This window comes from Bubalus kerabau, chromosome 11 (assembly GCF_029407905.1).
Source record: "Bubalus kerabau isolate K-KA32 ecotype Philippines breed swamp buffalo chromosome 11, PCC_UOA_SB_1v2, whole genome shotgun sequence".
NCBI lineage: Eukaryota > Metazoa > Chordata > Mammalia > Artiodactyla > Bovidae > Bubalus > Bubalus kerabau.
In genome coordinates, this window is record NC_073634.1 from 75,979,014 (window position 1) to 75,999,424 (window position 20,411).

The window sequence follows — 20,411 nt, forward strand, 5'->3', positions numbered from 1 at the left end:
TGGAGGTTATTGACTTTTTAAGAAGAGATTACAAAAGAGTTGTAGTATAATATCAAATCTGTATATTAATAGAGAGAGGGAAAGAAATATACTTAATCTCTGATAGTAAGAATATGGTATTTTTCTGTCTTTATCTTGGCTTCCCTAGTGGCTCAGTGGTAAAGAATTTGCCTGCCAATGCAGGAGCCACAGTGGATGTGAGTTTGATCCCTGGGTTGGGAAGATACCCCGGAGAAGGAAACGGAAACCCACTCCAGCCTTCTTGCTGGGATAATTCCATGGACAGAGGAGCTTGGTGGGCTACAGGCGGTAAGGTTGAAAACAGTTAGACACAACTGAGCACATATGTTTTTATCTTCCTTTCACTTGAGGTATTTTCCAATTTTGTATAATGCACATGTACTGCTTCTGTAATTACAAGTTGAGATTTATTCTCCAGATAGCCCTGCGCACACGCAAAGTCACACACTGACATAAGTACTGGGTTGGCAAAAAAAAATCCATTTGGGTTTTTCTGTAAGATATCACGGAAAAACCCAAAGGTCGGGGCGGAGGCCGGGAGGAGCTACCCCATGCCCCCACACCCAAGGCCAGGGGTGGTGGCCGGGAGGAGCAACCCCATGCCTGAGGCCAGGGGCGGTGGCTGGGAGGACCAACCCCATGTCCAAGGAGCAGTGGCTGCGCGGGCGCAGGAGGGCCTAGAGGAGCTATCCCATGTTGAACATCAGGAAGGGCAGCGGTGAGGAGATACACCTCGTCCAAGGTAAGGAGCAGCGGCTGCGCTTTCCTGGAGCAGCCATGAAGAGATACCCCACGCCCAAGGTAAGAGAAACCCAAGTAAGATGGTAGGTGTTGCAAGAGGACATCAGAGGGCAGACACACTGAAACCATACTCACAGAAAACTAGTCAATCTAATCACACTAGGATCACAGCCTTGTCTAACTCAATGAAATTAAGCCATGCCCATGGGGCAACCCAAGACGGGCGGGTCATGGTGGAGAGATCTGACAGAATGTGGTCCACTGGAGAAGGGAGTGGCAAACCACTTCAGTATTCTTGCCTTGAGAACCCCATGAACTGTATGAAAAGGCAAAATGATAGGATACTGAAAGAGAAACTCCGCAGATCAGTAGGTGCCCAATATGCTGCTGGAGATCAGTGGAGAAATAACTCCAGAAAGAATGAAGGGATGGAGCCAGAGCAAAAACAATACCCAGCTGTGGATGTGACTGGTGATAGAAGCAAGGTCCGATGCTGTAAAGAGCAATATTGCATAGGAACCTGGAATGTCAGGTCCATGAATCAAGGCAAATTGGAAGTGGTCAAACAAGAGATGGCAAGAGTGAATGTTGACATTCTAGGAATCGGCGAACTAAAATGGACTGGAATGGGTGAATTTAACTCAGATGACCATTATATCTACTACTGCGGGCAGGAATCCCTCACAAGAAATGGAGTAGCCATCATAGTCAATAAAAGAGTCTGAAATGCAGTACTTGGATGCAATCTCAAAAATGACAGAATGAGCTCTGTTTGTTTCCAAGGCAAACCATTCAATATCATAGTAATCCAAGTCTATGCCCCAACCAGTAATGCTGAAGAAGCTAAAGTTGAATGGTTCTATGAAGACCTACAAGACCTTTTAGAACTAACACCCAAAAAAGATGTCCTTTTCATTAGAGGGGACTGGAATGCAAAAGTAGGAAGTCAAGAAACACCTGGAGTAACAGGCAAATTTGGCCTTGGAATACGGAATGAAGCAGGGCAAAAACTAATAGAGTTTTGCCAAGAAAATGCACTGGTCAGAGCAAACACCCTCTTCCAACAACACAAGAGAAGACTCTACACATGGACATCACCAGATGGTCAACACCGAAATCAGATTGATTATATTCTTTGCAGCCAAAGATGGAGAAGCTCTATACAGTCAGCAAAAATAAGACCAGGAGCTGACTGTGGCTCAGATCATGAACTCCTTATTACCAAATTCAGACTTAAATTGAAGAAAGTAGGGAAAACCACTTGACCATTCAGGTATGACCTAAATCAAATCCCTTATGATTATACAGTGGAAGTGAGAAATAGATTTAAGGGCCTAGATCTGATAGATAGAGTGTCTGATGAACTATGGACTGAGGTTCGTGACACTGTACAGGAGACAAGGATCAAGACCATCCCCAAGGAAAAGAAATACAAAAAAGCAAAATGGCTGTCTGGGGAGGCCTTACAAATAGCTGTGAAAAGAAGAGAAGCGAAAAGCAAAGGAGAAAAGGAAAGATATAAACATCTGAATACAGAGTTCCAAAGAATAGCAAGAAGAGATAAGAAAGCCTTCCTCAGCAATCAATGCAAAGAAATAGAGGAAAACAACAGAATGGGAAAGACTAGAGATCTCTTCAAGAAAATTAGAGATTTTCTACCAAGGGAACATTTCACGCAAAGATGGGCTCGATAAAGGACAGAAATGGTAGGGACCTAACAGAAGTAGAAGATATTAAGAAGAGGTGGCAAGAATACACAGAAGAACTGTACAAAAAAGATCTTCACAATCCAGATAATCATGATGGTGTGATCACTCACCTAGAGCCAGACATCCTGGAATGTGAAGTCAAGTGGGCCTTAGAAAGCATCACTACGAACAAAGCTAGTGGAGGTGATGGAATTCCAGTAGAGCTATTTCAAATCCTGAAAGATGATGCTGTGAAAGTGCTGCACTCAATATGCCAGCAAATTTGGAAAACTCAGCAGTGGCCACAGGACTGGAAAAGGTCAGTTTTCATTCCAATCCCAAAGAAAGGCAATGCCAAAGAATATTCAAACTACCGCACAATTGCACTCATCTCACATGCTAGTAAAGTAATGCTCAAAATTCTCCAAGCCAGTCTTCAGCAATATGTGAACCGTGAACTTCCAGATGTTCAAGCTGGTTTTAGAAAAGGCAGAGGAACCAGAGATCAAATTGCCAACATCCGCTGGATCATGGAAAAAGCAAGAGAGTTCCAGAAACATCTATTTCTGCTTTATTGACTATGCCAAAGCCTTTGACTGTGTGGATCACAATCAACTGTGAGAAATTCTGAAAGAGATGGGAATACCAGACCACCTGACCTGCCTCTTGAGAAATCTGTATGCAGGTCAGGAAGCAACAGTTAGAACTGGACATGGAACAACAGACTGGTTCCAAATAGGAAAAGGAGTCCGTCAAGGCTGTATATTGTCACCCTGCTTATTTAACTTATATGCAGAGTACATCATGAGAAACGCTGGACTGGAAGAAACACAAGCTGGAATCAAGACTGCCAGGAGAAATATCAATAACCTCAGATATGCAGATGATACCACCCTGATGGCAGAAAGTGAAGAGGAACTAAAAAGCCTCTTGATGAAAGTGAAAGTGGAGAGTGAAAAAGTTGGCTTCAAGCTCAACATTCAGAAAACAAAGATCATGGCATCCGGTCCCATCACTTCATGGTAAATAGTTGGGGAAACAGTGGAAACAGTGTCAGACTTTATTTTTTGGGGCTCCAAAATCACTGCAGATGGCGATTGCGGCCATGAAATTAAAAGACGCTTACTCCTTGGAAGGAAAGTTATGACCAACCTAGATAGCATATTCAAAAGCAGAGACATTACTTTGTCAACAAAGGTCCTTCTAGTCAAGGCTATGGTTTTTCCTGTGGTCATGTATGGATGAGAGAGTTGGACTGTGAAGGAGGCTGAGCGCCAAAGAATTGATGCTTTTGAACTGTGGTGTTGGAGAAGACTCTTGAGAGTCCCTTGGACTGCAAGGAGATCCAACCAGTCCGTTCTGAAGGAGATCAGCCCTGGGATTTCTTTGGAAGGAATGATGCTAAAGCTGAAACTCCAGTACTTTGGCCACTTCATGCGAAGAGTTGACTCATTGGAAAAGACTCTGATGGTGGGAGGGATTGGGGGCAGGAGGAGAAGGTGATGACCAGGGATGAGATGGCTGGATGGCATCACTGACTCTATGGACGTGAGTCTGAGTGAACTCTGGGAGTTGGTGATGGACAGGGAGGCCTGGTGTGCTGCGATTCATGGGGTTGTAAAGAGTCGGACACGACTGAGTGACTGAACTGAACTAAAGACTTATGTTGGCATTATTTGCAACAGCAAAGTCAACAAAATGCACAGCAGTGTGGGCCTGGTTGAGTAAATCCTAGCATATCTATGCAGTGTTATACAAGACAGCGTAAGAAATAATGTGAACATTCTCTATGAACTGGTATGGAAACATTGTGAAGATACAGAACAATGTGTACAGGATGCTATTGGTTGTGTAAAAGCAGATGGGCATAAGACTTTGTGTTTGCTTGTATGTGCATAAGGAAATTTTGGAAAAAGGAAAAGAAACGAATCCAGAGGTGGGACAGAGGACCCAGACAAAAGACGGATGGGAGACAGACTTTTTGCTGTAAATTCTTTTCTTTTTGCTGTAAACTGCCTGTGGGGTCAGGAGGACAGAACCGGTTGAATGTATCCTGTTTTCAAAAGAAAAAAAAAAAAAAACCACCTCTTTTAATAAGAATTAGTTATGCGTGCATGCTAAGTCGCTTCCGTCATACCTGACTCTTGTGACCCCATGGACTGTAGCCTACCAGGCTCCTCTGTCCATGGGGCTACTCCAGGCAAGAATACTGGAGTGGGTTGCCATGCCCTCTTCCAGGGGATCTTTCAGACCCCAGGATCGAACCCGTGTCTCTTATCTCTTGCTTTGACAGGCAGGTTCTTTACCACTAGCACCACCTGGGAAGCCCTAAGAATTAGTTGCACTTCTAACAATTTCTACTCCTACAAAAGAGTACATACCCATCCCTCTTTTCAGTAGAGAAAGGCCCAGAAGAAAGACACTCTGCATGTGAGCTTACCGGTTGATCTTCCTCTTCTGCTGGGACTTAATCACTGTGCTTTCTTCGTCTCTCTTCTTCAGCACCTGGAAGTTGTACTCCAGCTTCTCTTGGTTTAGCTGATAAGTTGCTTTCATTTGCTGAAGCTGTTGCTCAAGAATCTAAAGTTTAAAAAAAATAATAATTCTAATTGGTCCTGGTACAATTTATTACACCCGAGGGTCCCTAGTCATTTGTTCTGAAGTCATATCGGAGGAACCTTAGGAACAAGTGTCTCTACCTGAATTCTTAGAAAATTTATCATTAGAGGCAAATTAAAGGTCTGGACAATGGCTCAGATGGTAAAGAATCTGCCTGCAATGCAGGAGATCTGGGTTCGATCCCTGGGTTGAGAAGATTCCCTGGAGAGCATGGCAACCCACTCCAGTATTCTTACCTAGAGAATCCCCACGGACAGAGGAGCCTGGCAGGCTACAGTCCATAGGGTCATCAAAGGACAAAACTGATCAACTAAGCACACAATGGCACATAATATTTTTATATTATAATTTACCATATGTGAAATATTTATCATATACCATGATGTTTTATTTCCTTATAGTATAAACATTTATACATGTACAAATACATTTATGTTGCTTTGATAATCTTCAATATTATAAAATAATGGTGGGAAGTACTGCATGTAAAATATTGGGAGTATTTTACTTTCTTACAGTAGATTCTCAGAAGTCAGGTTCAAAGGTTCTCAGTAAATTGATTCCCACAATTTATGGTTCACATTCCACTGACTGTGGGCAAGTACCCACCTCCCCACCTGTCAGCGCTCAGCACCATGCAGGGCAGGCCTGGCCCTTGGGGCAGGGGGCCTGGGACGGAGCAGGGAGCTGCCTGGAGCTGCACCCCACTCTTGCTGAGTATGCTTAAAGTTTCATTTAGAAATTTCTGACTTGACAGTATCCCAACGAGCCTATAGAGGATGCTGAAGGCACAGCTTCCTCTCAAGTGCAATTACCCAGGGTGGTTCCAGCCTGAGCCACTGCTCTGGGCCCTGCAACCTTCTAGGGATGGCTGTGTGCTATGTCCACTGGGGGAAGAGATTCTCAGCAGTTCTTCCAGCAAAGTCATGATGATTTATGCCTCTGTGCTCCAATCATAACCATTTCTGCTGCTTCAAATGGGACCAGCCCTGAACATTGGGGAGGCCACTGTTCAGCATAGCTGGCACAGAAGTCCAATAGAAAAGTTTTTTGTTGGATGGTGACAATCTGAGAGAGTGTGAACACTCAGAGAAGGAGGGTCTCCAGAGCTGCTCTGGATTTCGGACGATCATGAGCAAGCTCCAGGCTTTGCTGGGATCGAGGCATTGGGGAGCCCCATGACCCTTAGCATCTGGGTGTCTGCTCTAACCGTGTCCATGGACCTCCTTTGCAATGAGCCCCTGTCACTAAGACAGCATTTGCCAAACTTAGTTGGCCATAGAACAATTTTCATATTTATAACACAGGAAGAGCACGTAAGTTATAAATGCGAGCCCTACCATATGAATTCTGTGAATTTCATTCTGAAAGGCAGATTATTACATAATAATCATTATGTAAATATTTTTCCTACATAATACATCTTCAAAGGAAAAAAATACCACTGGCACCATTTTTTTGTTGTTGGTTTTGTGAAACCATCATCAATATTTCACCTAGTTGAACACAGCTTACAAAACTCTGAACAAAAGTAATTAGGCCAAGTCTTTTTCTTTGTGACCTGAAAGAACTTAGCACCACACACTAACCAACTGAGCTAACCGGCCAGTGGATGTGACCTAAAAACAGACCTTAAATCTAAGTCAGTTTTATGGGCAAAAATATATATAATAATAATAGTCTGTCACTGGATCGTTTTAATTTACAGTCTTTTGCTTGTGCGTGCAGTTGAATATTTATTAGCCAATTTTATTTCCTCTTGTTGAAAATATCTACTCCTGCTTTTTGTTAATATTCTTAGGGAACTGGGGCTTTCCTAGTGGCTCAGATAGTAAAGAATCTGCCTGTAATATGGGAGACCCAGATTGGATCCCTAGGTCAGGGAAGATACCCTGGAGAAGGGAATGGCTACCCACTCCAATATTCTTGCCTGGAGAAATGTCTGTGCTTATTATTCAATTATCCAAAGACATTTTTGCAAAGCTGTATCCTGTGTTCCTATATAGACTAATGGCAAAACATCATGTTTAGTTTGGAAGAATCATTTATAAAGATTATAATTTAACCTGTCACCAAAATCCTTCAGTGTTCCAAGGACTGTGGGTGTGGATCACCCTCCTCTTCTCTTTCTCCTGGGGCAGGAGGAGGAGCAAGGGAGCTCCTTTCTGAAGCCAACTCCTGCCCCAGGCTGATACTGGTAGCCAACATCGCCCCAGCAGAACAGAAATTTAGTACAGCCTTTCCCTCTGGCCTTCTCAGCTGGGCACCTTTATCACTGATGAAGAGACACCACTGGGCCTCTTTATCACTGATCTCAACCTGTGGGGGTGGAGGGGGCCCCAGGGATTCCGTTAGGCATTACAGACTCCACATTCCAATCTCTTGCTTACCCTTTTCTTCCCTGTCACCCACTCTTAAAAAAAAAAAAAATTGGCCTTTGTGGCCATTAACAACGAATATGAACTTATCGTTTTTTAGAATTTTTATTTATCTGTTTATTTTTGACCCGGCTGGGTCTTTGCTGCTGTGTGGGGTTTTCTCTAGTTCCGGAGAGTGGGGGCTGCTCTCTACTGGTGTGGGCTTCTCCTGTTGCTGAGCGAGGGCTCTAGGGCACTCGGGCTTCAGTAGTTGTGGCTCTCGGGCTCGAGAGCACAGGCTCAATAATTGTGGCACATGGGCTTAGTTGCTCCTTGGCACGTGGGATCTTCCCGGACCACGGACTGAACTCATGTCTCCTGCAGTGGCATTCTTATCCACTGAGCCACTGGGGAAGCCCTCATTCACTCTCTTAAACTACTTATACTATTCACGACCTTGCTTTCTAACTCAAAGGATTGTAAAGTCCTAGAGGACAGAAACTGTATCTTATTTGTTTTTATGCTTTGCACCAGGTAAGTTCACAATACTTGTTAAGTAAATAACTTGTATTTAATTTTTGTGATTAATATTCTGGCATTAAAGTTGTACTAAACCATTTTCCAATTTTAAATGAGCACGTAAGGCCTAAAAATAAAAGTTGCTTCCTACATCAAGGACTAAGTGTTCCTAGCACTTTTATTTTGGAGTGGTGGGTATCAGTGGTTAAATTGTTGAGTATATAATGTTTATAGGTTTCTCTTTGTTCATTGTTAATATGACCTTTCTAGTAGTAAGAACTGAAAAGTATACCTTCTTATTTTTACTTCTTGTACCTATCAAGCCAAACCTATAGGTACTGGATCTTCTATATTTTGGGGGTTTGCAAAAAAAATTGGTTCTATATTTTAGAAATGATACAGTGCAAAGAATTAGTGTTAGGAAGTGAGCTGCATGCCATATCTTTCTGACAAAAATTGATGCTATCTGACTTTATTATCATGACTACAGCTGAGAGGCACTATGATAAAATTCAATCTACTAAAATATTCCACATATTGCAATATGGGTAATCCATGATTCAACTACCTTTTCTCAGTTCAAGGGTAAAATGTGGTAAAGTATAGTCATTCTGACACAGGGAAGAACTGTTACACTGATGAACTGCACGCAGGTTCCCACTCTGAGAGTCTCCATCTGTCTCCCAAATACCCACACCTCACCACTAGTCCATCCAGACAGCGTGAGTCAGGACAGCCAGGTCTCCTGGGCTACCTGCCTCTCTGCCCCTCACCTCCCTAGTCTTATCTCTTAACCTCTATAATCTCCTCATGTCCCATGTCCTTCTTGGCTTCATTCATGTCCTTCAATAACTTCTTGACTTCATTCAAGCATTTGAACATTGAATTAAGAACATGAGGTTCCAAGCCTACAACTGAACAGCAGTAAGTTACTCAGTTAGGAAATGGGGAAAGAACCTGAATAGACATATCTCCAAAGAAGGCATGAGATGAATACTGGGCACATGAAAAGATGCTCAACATCACTAATCATCGGGGAACGGCAGATCAGAACCACAGAGAGATAGCACTTCACACCTATTAGGATGGTTGTTATCCAAAGACAAAGGACAGCAAGCATTGGCAAGGATCTGGAGAATAGAGAACCCTTCTACACTTAGCAGGAATGCAACCTGGTACAGCCACTATGGAAACAATATGGCAGTTTCTCAAAAAATTAAAAACAGGGTTACTATTTGATCAGGTAATATTAATATGTAACCTGAAAATTTGAAATCTGGAACTCGAAGAGGTATCTGCACTCCCACGTTCATTGCAGCATTATTCACTTCAGTCAAGATATAGAAACAATCTAAATATCTGATGATGGACTAATGGATTTTTAAAAGGTTCCCTGGTGGCTCAGGCAGTAAAGAATTCACCTGCAATGTAGGAGACTGACGTTCAAAGCTGAGCTGGGAAGATTTCCCCAGAGAAGGGAATGTCTACCCATTCCAGTATTCTTGCCTGGAAAATCTCCATGGAAAGAGGAGCCTGGCAGGCTACAGTCCATGGGGTCACAAAGCGTTGGACACGACTGAGCAACTAACACTATATACATACAATGGCATATTATTTAGCTTTTAAAAAAAGGAAATCCTGCCATTTGCAACAATAGAAATGGACATGCAGGACATTATGCTAAGTGAAATAAGCCAGATACAGAAAGACAAATACTGCATGATCTCACTTACATGTGAGATCTAAAATAATTAAAAAGAAGCAGAGAGGAGAATTTGCAATGAGGGGCGGTCAAGGGCTGGAGGCAGAGAAGGCAATGGCACCCTACTCCAGTACTCTTGCCTGGAAAATCCCATGGACGGAGGAGCCTGGTAGGCTGCAGTCCATGGGGTCGCGAAGAGTCAGACACGACTAAGCGACTTCACTTTCACTTTTCACTTTCATGCACTGGAGGAGGAAATGGCAACCCACTCCAGTGTTCTTGCCTGGAGAATCCCAGGGACAGGGGAGCCTGGTGGGCTGCCGTCTATGGGGTCGCACAGAGTTGGACACGACTGAAGTAACTTAGCAGTAGCAGTAGCAAGGGCTGGAGGAGGGGAAGGTGAGGAGGTACTAGTCAAAGTGTTACAAAGTTTCATCTGTGCAAGATGAATAAGTCCTGGAAATATAATGTACAACCAAGAGCTCATGATTAACAATACTGTATACTTAAAAATTTGCTAAGAGGGTAGATCTTTATTAAAGGTCTTTACTGCAAAAAGAAAAACAAAACAACAACAAAAAAGAATGTGAGGTTCCATTATTTCACTGTTAGAGACCAGTATGTACTTCTATCATGTAAATAGTCATAGAACCAAGATAACTTCAGAAAACTTAACTATAGCTATTTTCATCAACAGTGTAATGTGTACAGCCCACAGAAGCCACACTGCTTTTTCACAAAAGTCTACTGTTCCTTGTCAGTAACTCTCAGCTCCCTGACATTAATATTAAGAAAGGCTCAAGAAAATTGTCAAGACTGGAAAAATATTTTTAGTCTAATAGGATTTTTTTTTTTTTTAATGTTTAGGTCCACGGCAGTGAAAGTGCTGAGTCCTAACCACTAGACCGCCAGGGAGTTCCCTAATAGGGTTTTTTAATTTAATCTCATTTTAGAAAGCTACAAGAGGAGTTAAGAACTGAAATCCTACCAAAGGCTATGTGGAAAAACTGTAACATGGTTTTCTAGATGAAGACTGAAATGAACAGAACATGCTTGAATGTTAAGATGCAACCATGTTACATCTAAATATAATTAGGGATAATTTTTTTTAACCGATGTTGAAACACAGAATCCTAGGTTTGTACAGAACTTTAGAAACCAGAAAATCTAACCCCCTTCCCACTGCAGGAATCCTTCTTCTACACTGAAGACAGACACAGTCATTCAGCCTCTGAATACTGTATGACATAAAAGGACTCTTTGTTCTGTGGGATGACCCTTTTCTGTGTTAGACAGTTCCAACTATGAGGCAGTTCTTTCTGATGGTGAGTCAGAATCTGCCTTACTGCTATGTTCAACCAATATCAGGAGGCTGTTTGGAATACTGGGAAAGACAGAGGTTACCAAGGCACACAGAACTGGGTTTGAATCCAGGGCTTACCATTTACCAGATAAATAAACAGCCTTGTCTCTGAGCCTCAATTTCATGGCATATAAAATGACGCTAGTGATTTCTCCCCTTCGAGTTATTATAAGGATTACAGTTACTATAAGGAAACTGTGTGTTAAGTGCCTGGAGTATGGTAGGCACCCATCGCATGGTGGCCACCCTACCATTACCTGGCTCTAGAAATATTTTCCTTCCACCCAGCAAAAATGCACAATTCTCTCAATGATCCCTCACATGCCATGGTTTCCAGACCCCTTCAGCATCTTGGCAGTTTTCCACTGGTTTTTACCAGAAAGAATTCCTCCACATGTTTATTGTAAATAAGCTCCTTCAGATATGATCACTGAGAGCACATAATGAGTAAGTATTGGTTGGATGGACTAGCTCTAGAATATTATGGGCAGTTGCTAAGGTTGAGACATTCACAGGTGCTCCGTCTGCCAAGCCACCCAGACACCCTGGCAGAGAAACAAGTCACACCTGCACGTCCTGCTCCAGCTTGATCTTGATTGTGTTGTACTCTTCACAGTCCCAGATCCTCTGCTTGTTGAGCTGTTTCTCATAGTCCTCCACTTTCTTGATGCGGTTCATCAGATATTCCAGCTAAAGGCACAGGGAGAAAAGGGGAAGGACGGGCCCCATCCCTGTTCTAACTCTGAGGGGAGTCTCTCTGCTCTCAGAACCCCTGTGCCCCAAGGCTTTGAACTCAAAGGAAATGGCTTGCATTGCTTAACAGGGTCCTGACTCTATAGACTCTAAGAGGAGTGCAGACCCTGCCATCAAACATTTGTATTTCTAAGAAAAAAAAAAAATCTAATGGATTTTGGTCATATTATTTCTTTATGTCTCTGAAATAAATTGATAATCTCACATCCTTTAGAATGTGTCTTAAAACAGTTTCTTGAGCCACAAATACCCATGGCTAGGGGAGATACCCAGGAAACAAAGGAGAGAGTGGCAGGACCAGTGAAACCAGAGGGCTACACACGTGGTACCAACCACCACCACCACAAGAAGGGGCCATCCACGGGCCCTGCTGCTGCCCCGGCAGTCGCAGTCAGGATGTGGGGCTACAGCAGTCTTCCCCAAGGGAAAAAAGCTGGCAAATTCAGCCTCAGCAGGAGTCACTCCAGACTCTACGAATCACCACTGACACCCTCTCCGCCTCCCCCACAGGCCACTCCCTGACCTCTTTGGCGTTGTGAGCCTGTAAGGCCCGCTCCCATTTCTTCTTATTGCTGGTCAGCAGCTCCTGTCTCTCCATCTCAAATGCTTTCTGAGACCAGAAAGAAAAAGGGCTCTTGTGTCTGCTTTAATCAGGCAGATCCCACAGCATCAAAGAGCGCTCAGACAGCAGCAGCAGCATCGCATCTCCACCCACACAAAGTTGAACCCAAATGCAGACTTGTCAGGTTTCATTCACCCAAAGCACCGTGGAAGGAGCTGCATGGGGATTATTACAAAGCCTACGCTTCACAAGGATTGTGAAAGGAAGTATGCCAGCCGTCCTATGTCCAGTGGGGGACAGCCAGGGCCTAGAGGTCACAGGAGCAACCCTGGCTTGTATTCCAATGGGACTCAAGTGGGAGCATCGCAGTGGCTGGGGTTTCCATGAAGCAAAGGCAGCATGGAGCTTACAGAAAGGGGGTGGAGGGGGTGGATGGGAATGCAGAGAAAAGTCTGTGCTAATCCAAACAGACAGGCCCCCGCCTCTTGGCTCTTTTCCATATTTGGAAAGGTCTGTCTGGATGTCAGTCCTTAACATTTCAGGCCAGTCCAGAGTACAGGCTCCTGGATTCTGCTTGGCACGCCCCTTTCCCCTCCCCACGACTGTCATAAATACATCGGATAAGTGGCCTGATGTTCTGGAACACTGATCTCCCTCCTCTACTCCTCTTACTTTACCCTGTTTTATCTTCTTTCCAAGTGCTTATCACCGCCTGTCAAATTATGTACATAGTAATCTATCTGTCTATTGTGTAGCTGCCTCTGCTAGAATATAGGTCCCATCCAGGACTTTGTCCCTGGTTGTTGCCCCAGCCCCTGGCACAGTGCTTGCCATTTAGTAGACACTTGCATATTTGTTGGAGGAGGGAACGTATGAACAAGCAAATGAATGAAACCCTAGAGCAGAGACCTCAGTGAGAGCAGTGAGACAGAGCAATGACAGCAGCCTAGGGCCCTCCCTGGGTGGTTAGGACAAGCCAGCCTGCCCCCCAGGGGCCTCCTCCCAGGCCAGGGGGCAGTTGTCTCACACACCATTACCTCGATATTTTGGAGCTCCTGGCGAAAGGTTTTCATCACATTCTTCACCTGCTCTTCCATCCTCTCCAGAAGCAGGCAGATGTCATCTGACTGTTTCTTCAAATCCTTCACGTACTGGTCATCTTTCATTTTTAACTCCTAGAGAAGAGCACATCAAAGGTTGGTCACCAACTGAGACAGAAGCCAGAGGCTGCCAGCCCCCCACCCCCAGATCACCCTCGGACCCCTCCCATGAGCTCATGCACTAGAAAATACAGCTGCACAGAGGCAAGGTGCTGGATAGGCTTCTTCCTCGCCTATCCAGGGAGAAGCATGGGTCTTTGGAGCCCATGGGCTCAGCTCAGGGCAAAGCCTCAACGAGAAGCCCAGGATCAAACCCCGAGAGGACTACTTGCTGCAAATCTCCCTGCAGGCTCCCAGAAAACCCGGGTGGCTCCTGCCGAGCAACGAATGTCCATGTTCTAACACGGGCACACATTTACTGCAGACTGTTCCATTCCTTAACTAAGCACAGAAAGCCTGAAACGGCATTTACTACAACAGGACATCTTTCTCTTAGGCAGCCAATGATTCTAAAATGACTACAGAACTTTTTCTTCCATTCCTTAACTAAGCACAGAAAGCCTGAAATGGCATTTACTACAACAGGACATCTTTCTCTTAGGCAGCCAATGATTCTAAAATGACTACAGAACTTTTTCTTCCGGATATTGCCTGAGGGACTTCCCTGGTGGTCCAATGGCCAAGAATTCACCTTGCAAGGTAGGAGACACTGGTTCGATTCCACATGCTACCAAGCAACTAAGCTTGCACACCACAACTAAAGAGCCTGTGTGCCCCAACTGACACAGCCAAACAATAAATATATACTTTTTTTTTTAACACAATAATCTTTTAAAAAAAAAGTGTATAGCCTGAAACAACAAGGTCCTACTGTAGAGCACAGGAACTATATTTAATATATCCTGTGATAAACCATAATGGAAAAGAATATGAAAAAGAATGTATATCTATGTATAACTGAGTCACTTTGCTATATAGCCGTAATTAACACAACATAGTAATTCAACCATACTTTGATTAAAAATATTTTTACATACATACAATACATACATACATACAATACAGCTTGTATTGCCCAAGCTGTACCACGTTCTTGGTAATGAAGTAAGGCCTCTGCCTTTCTCCATTCAGGAAAAGCATGCATTCCCCCAGCTCCATCCCCTGTGGCGGGACCCAGGGCCAGGCTCTTGCCTGCTGTAACTCGCTGATCAGCTTGTTCTTATCTTCGATCAGCCCTGCGCAGTGCACCTGCTGGGCATTGAGCATTTCCCACAGCTCCTGAGGGATTGTCCGCTGCTTGCCCTCCTCCCACTTGACGGTGATCTCATCAAATTTGTCCTGGCTGGTCTTGACCTCGTTCTCCAGCTTTTCAAGTCTGCAAATATATAAACAAACCAGTTCTGGAGGCTGCTTTCCAAGAGTATGGGCTGATTCTCTAGGATCTGGAAAACAGGCCAGGGAACCAAGCCCTTAGAACCACTGCAAACCAAACCAGACTCTAAGAAATCTTCTTTTAGTTTAAAGCTTGACTGTAAACAACAGGCCAAATAAACAAAGTGACCCAGGACAAAAATGGATCAGCATTAAAGCTGTACAAACACACACACAGTTCGAGAGTCAACTGGTCATATCCTCTGAGTAAGACGGTGACTCTTGATCACAAGCACTTGGTCACAAGTCCTATAGCTTGTGTTCAAATCCTGATTTTGCTACTGGCTCTCAACTTTAGGCAAATTGCTTAACCTCTGTAGGCCCCATTTTTCTCAGCTATAGAATAGAGAGGGCGGAAGTATCTACCTTCTTGTGACCGTTGTCAGGATTAAACATGATGATTCCCAGCACAGTAGTCACTTAACAAATGGCACTCCTATTACTATCTTTTAATAATAGAACATACAAAAAGGAAATACCACCATTAGCAATGAAAAATAGGAGTGGTCTCCCAGAATTTCAAAAATGCCAAAGAAACCATGTGATGGAGCACACCAAGGAAGGGACTGGATAGAAGAAGGCATTAGGGCTGAGATGTGAGGCCCCTTCTGACCAGGACATGTGCCTGCAACACTCTCCCAACTTCAGTAACTGGTTCTTCTATGAGATCGTCCCCAAACAAGAATGCAAACTCCCTTAATGAAAAGAATTACAACATAAATATCTCATGATCCCTTCTCTCCTTCCCACCTTCCAAGCTAGGGCATGGAGGACATCTTATCATTCCATTAACTTTTTTTTTTTTTTCCCAAAACATGAGTAACAGCTGTCGGGTTACATTTCCAAAACCCACATTTATCTTACAGCCGCTACCCACGACCTTCCATTTCTTCTCAGGGGCTTCAGGAGAAGCCCGAGTACTCAATGGGGCCCTCAGGGCCTTTCCACAGTCACCCTGCTGGAGATCAGTCAGTTCAGTCCCCAGGCCTTGACAGGCAGTGGGAAATTTCAAGAATAAATTATATCAGGCTTCCCTGGTGGCTCAGGGAAGTGGTAAAGAATCTGCCTGCCAACACAGGGGACACACGTTTGACCTCTGGTCTGAGAAGATCCCACATGACGTGGGACAACTAAGCCCGTGAGTTGCAACTGCTGGAGCCTGCGTGCCTAGAGCCCATGCTCCACAACAAGAGAAACCACCGCAAGGAGAAGGCAGTGCACCGCAATAAAGAGCAGCTCCTGCTCCCCACAACTAGCAACAAAGACCCAACACAACCAAAAATAAATAAATGAATAAACAAATCCGGAAAAAAAAAAGAATAAATGATATCTTAGTGACAGTGGTAAAGCTGCTAATGGAGAGAACTACTCCAATACTTTGGCCACCTGATGCAAAGAGCTGACTCATTGGAAAAGACCCTGATGCTGGGAAAGATTGAGGGCAGGAGGAGAAGGGGACGACAGAGGATGAGATGGTTGGATGGCATCAACAACTCAATGGAGATGAGTTTGGGTAAACTCCGGGAGTTGGTGATGGACCGGGAGGCCTGGCGTGCTGCAGTCCATGGGGCTGCAAAGAGTCGGACACGACTGAGTGACTGAACTGAACTGAACTGAACTTATGTAGAACCAATGAAAATACTGTTGTGAAAATCGCACTGTGTATGTACCTGCTGAGAGAAGCAAGATGGCCCTGTGGGCTGCTTTTGTAATTGGACTATAGGTAAGGAATTCATTGAAGAACAAGCCAAAGAGGACCTCTGATCCTGATGTTATCAGTCCTCTGTGTGCAAACCAAGGAAGCGGAATCCTGCTAAGCAGCTTCTGTCTCCCTGTCAAGGAAGCTGAACCCTGGGAGGTAGGTGTGCCAACCACCCACCTGCTGAGGCCTGGAGCTGAGAGTTGGCCACTGAAGAGTTTCCATCATCCCCCGACCCTCTATACTTCCAGTCGTGGACTCCTTAACATGCTGCTTAACATTCTTTAACATGCTGCTACATTTGTACACAGCCTTCATGGGTCTGGTTTTTATGATTAAATGTCCAACTCTTTGTGGCCCCATGGACTGTAGCCTACAGGCTCCTCTGTCCATGGGATTTTCCAGGCAAGAATACTGGAGTGGGTTGCCATTTCCTTCTCCAGGGAAATCTTCCTGACCCAGGGATCAAACCTGGGTCTCCTGCATTGCAGGCAGATGCTTTATCCTCTAAGCCACCAGGGAAGTCCTAGTTTAAACCCAGAACAACTTAATCTACCTTCTCAACCCCATCCTTTTCTTCCACCACCCCTATACATCCCTCACTTTTATGCCATTCCCAAGCATCATACAATCTCATGCCTCTGTACAAGTTGTTCCTGATATGCCCACTCCTTGGTTCCTCCAACTCCTATTCATCCCTTATGGCCCACCTCAAATATCACTTTGCCTGAAAAGTTTTCTCTAATCTCTCCAGGGAAAATTAAAGGTCACCTTATACATGTTTCCATAACTCTTATACACAACTTTGTTATGTAATGTACTGTGTGTGCTCAGTCGTGTCTGATTCTTTGTGACCCCAAAGATTGTAGCCTGCTAGGCTCCTCCGTCCATGGGATTCTCCAGGCAAGAATACCAGAGTGGGGTGTCATATCCTACTCCAGGGGATCTTCCTGACCCAGGGATCAAACCCACGTCTCTCACGTCTCCTGTACTGGGAGGTGGATTCTTTGCCACTGCACCACACGGGAAGCCCATACATACCTTTGTAACGTGTGCTAGTCGCTCCGTCATGTCTGACTCTTTGTGATCTCATGAACTGTAGCCCACCAGGCTCCTCTGTCCATGGAATTCTCCAGGCAAGAATACTGGAGTGGGTAACCATTCCCTTTATTTTAACGCAAATCATGGTGGGGTGGAGGTTGCACATCTATCTCAACCAGACTATGAACATCAAGAGCAGAGGCCATGTCCACTCCTCTTTGTATCCACCAGGCTTGGAACACATTAGAAAGGTAACACTTGAGGAAGGAGGAGGGAAGCAATGAAGGAGGGGGAGAGGGAGGGAGGAGCAGAGGGAAGGGGGACTCAAAAAGGCCATGAAGTGGATCCTTCTAGACCAGGTTTGATAAAGAACTGGGAGAATTTGGGGACCCAGAGAAGAGACATTTCACATCCCCCAGGCTGCAAAGCCCAGGAGGTTCCTCACCTCTGACGCTTGATCTCCTCTTCCTCGACTCGCCTGTGGATCTCTCTGATATCTGCAGCTACCTGGATATTTGTCACCAACTCAGTGCCACAGAGCAGCAGTTTAGCCAGTTTCTGAAACCAAATAAGAATTTATAAAGCTAGAAACACTTGCACAACTGTCTGTAGCTGTGCGATCCAACCAAGCAGGAATTAAAAGCTGCCTGATGACTTATGACCAACCTAGATAGCATATTCAAAAGCAGAGACATTACTTTGCCAACAAAGGTTTGTCTAGTCAAGGCTATGGTTTTTCCTGTGGTCATGTATGGATGTGAGAGTTGGACTGTGAAGGAGGCTGAGCGCCAAAGAATTGATGCTTTTGAACTATGGTGTTGGAGAAGACTCTTGAGAGTCCCTTGGACTGCAAGGAGATCCAACCAGTCCATTCTGAAGGAGATCAGCCCTGGGATTTCTTTGGAAGGAATGATGCTAAAGCTGAAACTCCAGTACTTTGGCCACCTCACGCGAAGAGTTGACTCATTGGAAAAGACTCTGATGCTGGAAGGGATTGGGGGCAGGAGGAGAAGGGGACGACAGAGGATGAGATGGCTGGATGGCATCACTGACTCGATGGACATGAGTCTGAGTGAACTTCGGGAGTTGGTGATGGACAGGGAGGCCTGGCGTGCTGCGATTCATGGGGTTGCGAAGAGTCGGACACGACTGAGCGACTGATCTGATCTGATCTGATGACTTTTAAGAGTAGAAGCTACTTAGCAACCCGTTTCCATCAGGACACTCATGAAGCGACGTTACAGCTTTTGATCTACAAGCATTCTGCACTTCTGGATGTACTTCAGTTTTAGTGTCACTAGAGAAGGGACCAGCCCACCAGGACGAGGGCATGTGCTCTGGGCACATCTCGGCACTTTCTCCAACAGGCCTCTGAGTGATTGACACTGCCAGGGTCCTTTCTAAGAATCTCAGTTGGGGAGGTGAGACATATAATAATAATAGTTGTCCTGCAATGTCCATTTCCCCCCTCTCCTTTTAATAACAGAACACCCATTTTAGCTGGGCATTTGACCTCTCCAAAAAGATACACCTCCCAATATCCCTTGCAGCTAGAATGCACATGAGCAGCAGTGCCTGTGCCACTTCTGAATGATGCCTTGAAGGGGAAGCTGTGCCCTCTCCTGCCCTCTTTTTCTCTATCTCCCAGGCTGGCACGTGATGCTAAGTATGTCATGGTCAGCAGACAGAGGCAACCTAAGGAAGGGCGGAAGGAGCTGAGGTTCCCAACCTCGAGGAACCCCCATATCAGCCCTGGACTATGTCCACTCTGAGCTATTAAATGAACCAGAGAAATAAGCTTCTATCTTGTTTAAGCTAATGTTATGTGGGACCTTTGGCTAGAGGTGTTCTAACACAGGCGACTCCTGTAATTGACTGCACGACCCCTCCCTCAAAGGCTACTGGAACCCCTCTTCTATATTCCTCTTTGTAAAGTTCACACTCAGCATCTTCACTCCTGACTTTTTGGTGATGTCTTGATTTCAAGATAATACATCCTCTCAACAAAAAGTTCAGGTATCCTCAGGTTATGTCTGAGTTTTTCCAAGTCTGTTCTAGAACTTAAAAATTTTCCAACTCTCAGATCATTTCTGAATGAGGAACCTATAAATTTCTCTCCTCTGAGAAGTCACTGAAATGGTCAGAGACTCTATTTCCTCTCTCTCTTCTATGGAAATTTTGAAATGTGGCTTTAATGAATACATAACTGAACTTTAACCCAGATCTCCAGGGTGCTTCAGACTTTTTTAAACAGCTCCAGCCTTATCACTTGTGCCAAATGGTTTTAAATGCATAAGGAAGTATCGACTTCCCTGTAGTTTTGAGCAATTTTATATTTTCTACTCAGATAATGTGAACATCAGAAATATCTGAATCAAGTATTTAAGATCCAAAGTAAAACTGCAAACGTTGCTGTCACCAACAGATTAATAGACACATCCTAACATTTTTGAGACCCCGGGTAAGAGTTTAAATGAAGGTCCACATATCACATACATAAATATTTAAAAATTATAATTCAGTGTAATAAGCCATTAAACACATTGTGTCTTCCTACCTTGGTACCTTCATAACAGAAGTCCTGGTTTGAATTCATACTATGACTCGGAGCTCAACTCAGAACTTGGTGGCTAAGGGGGAGACAGTATCAGCCCCCAGCCTAGAGCCCAGCCCCTGGCCACCAGCCTGGAGCCCAGGCCATTCTCTTCATACTCCTAGCTCCGCATCCTGCACCATGAAGGGCTTCAGATGCCGGCATGTGAACGTCTCAGACCACACATGGGAGCTCTATTAAACCCTTTGGCCATCCCTAAGC

At 44.5% G+C, this 20,411-nt stretch overlaps 1 protein-coding gene across 1 annotated transcript in view; it reads right to left on the reverse strand.

Moving 5' to 3' along the window:
- The window catches only part of SELENOI (selenoprotein I), a 90,599-nt gene that overhangs the window by 11,187 nt on the left and 59,001 nt on the right, over positions 1-20,411 (reverse strand). The window contains exons 4-9 of the mRNA XM_055540731.1: positions 18,042-18,154; positions 14,476-14,800; positions 13,363-13,500; positions 12,287-12,373; positions 11,578-11,700; positions 4,891-5,030 (exon numbers count right to left, since the gene is read on the reverse strand). Of these exons, the coding sequence (XP_055396706.1) occupies positions 4,891-5,030; positions 11,578-11,700; positions 12,287-12,373; positions 13,363-13,500; positions 14,476-14,800; positions 18,042-18,154 (926 nt within the window). The remainder of the gene's footprint in view (positions 1-4,890; positions 5,031-11,577; positions 11,701-12,286; positions 12,374-13,362; positions 13,501-14,475; positions 14,801-18,041; positions 18,155-20,411) is intronic.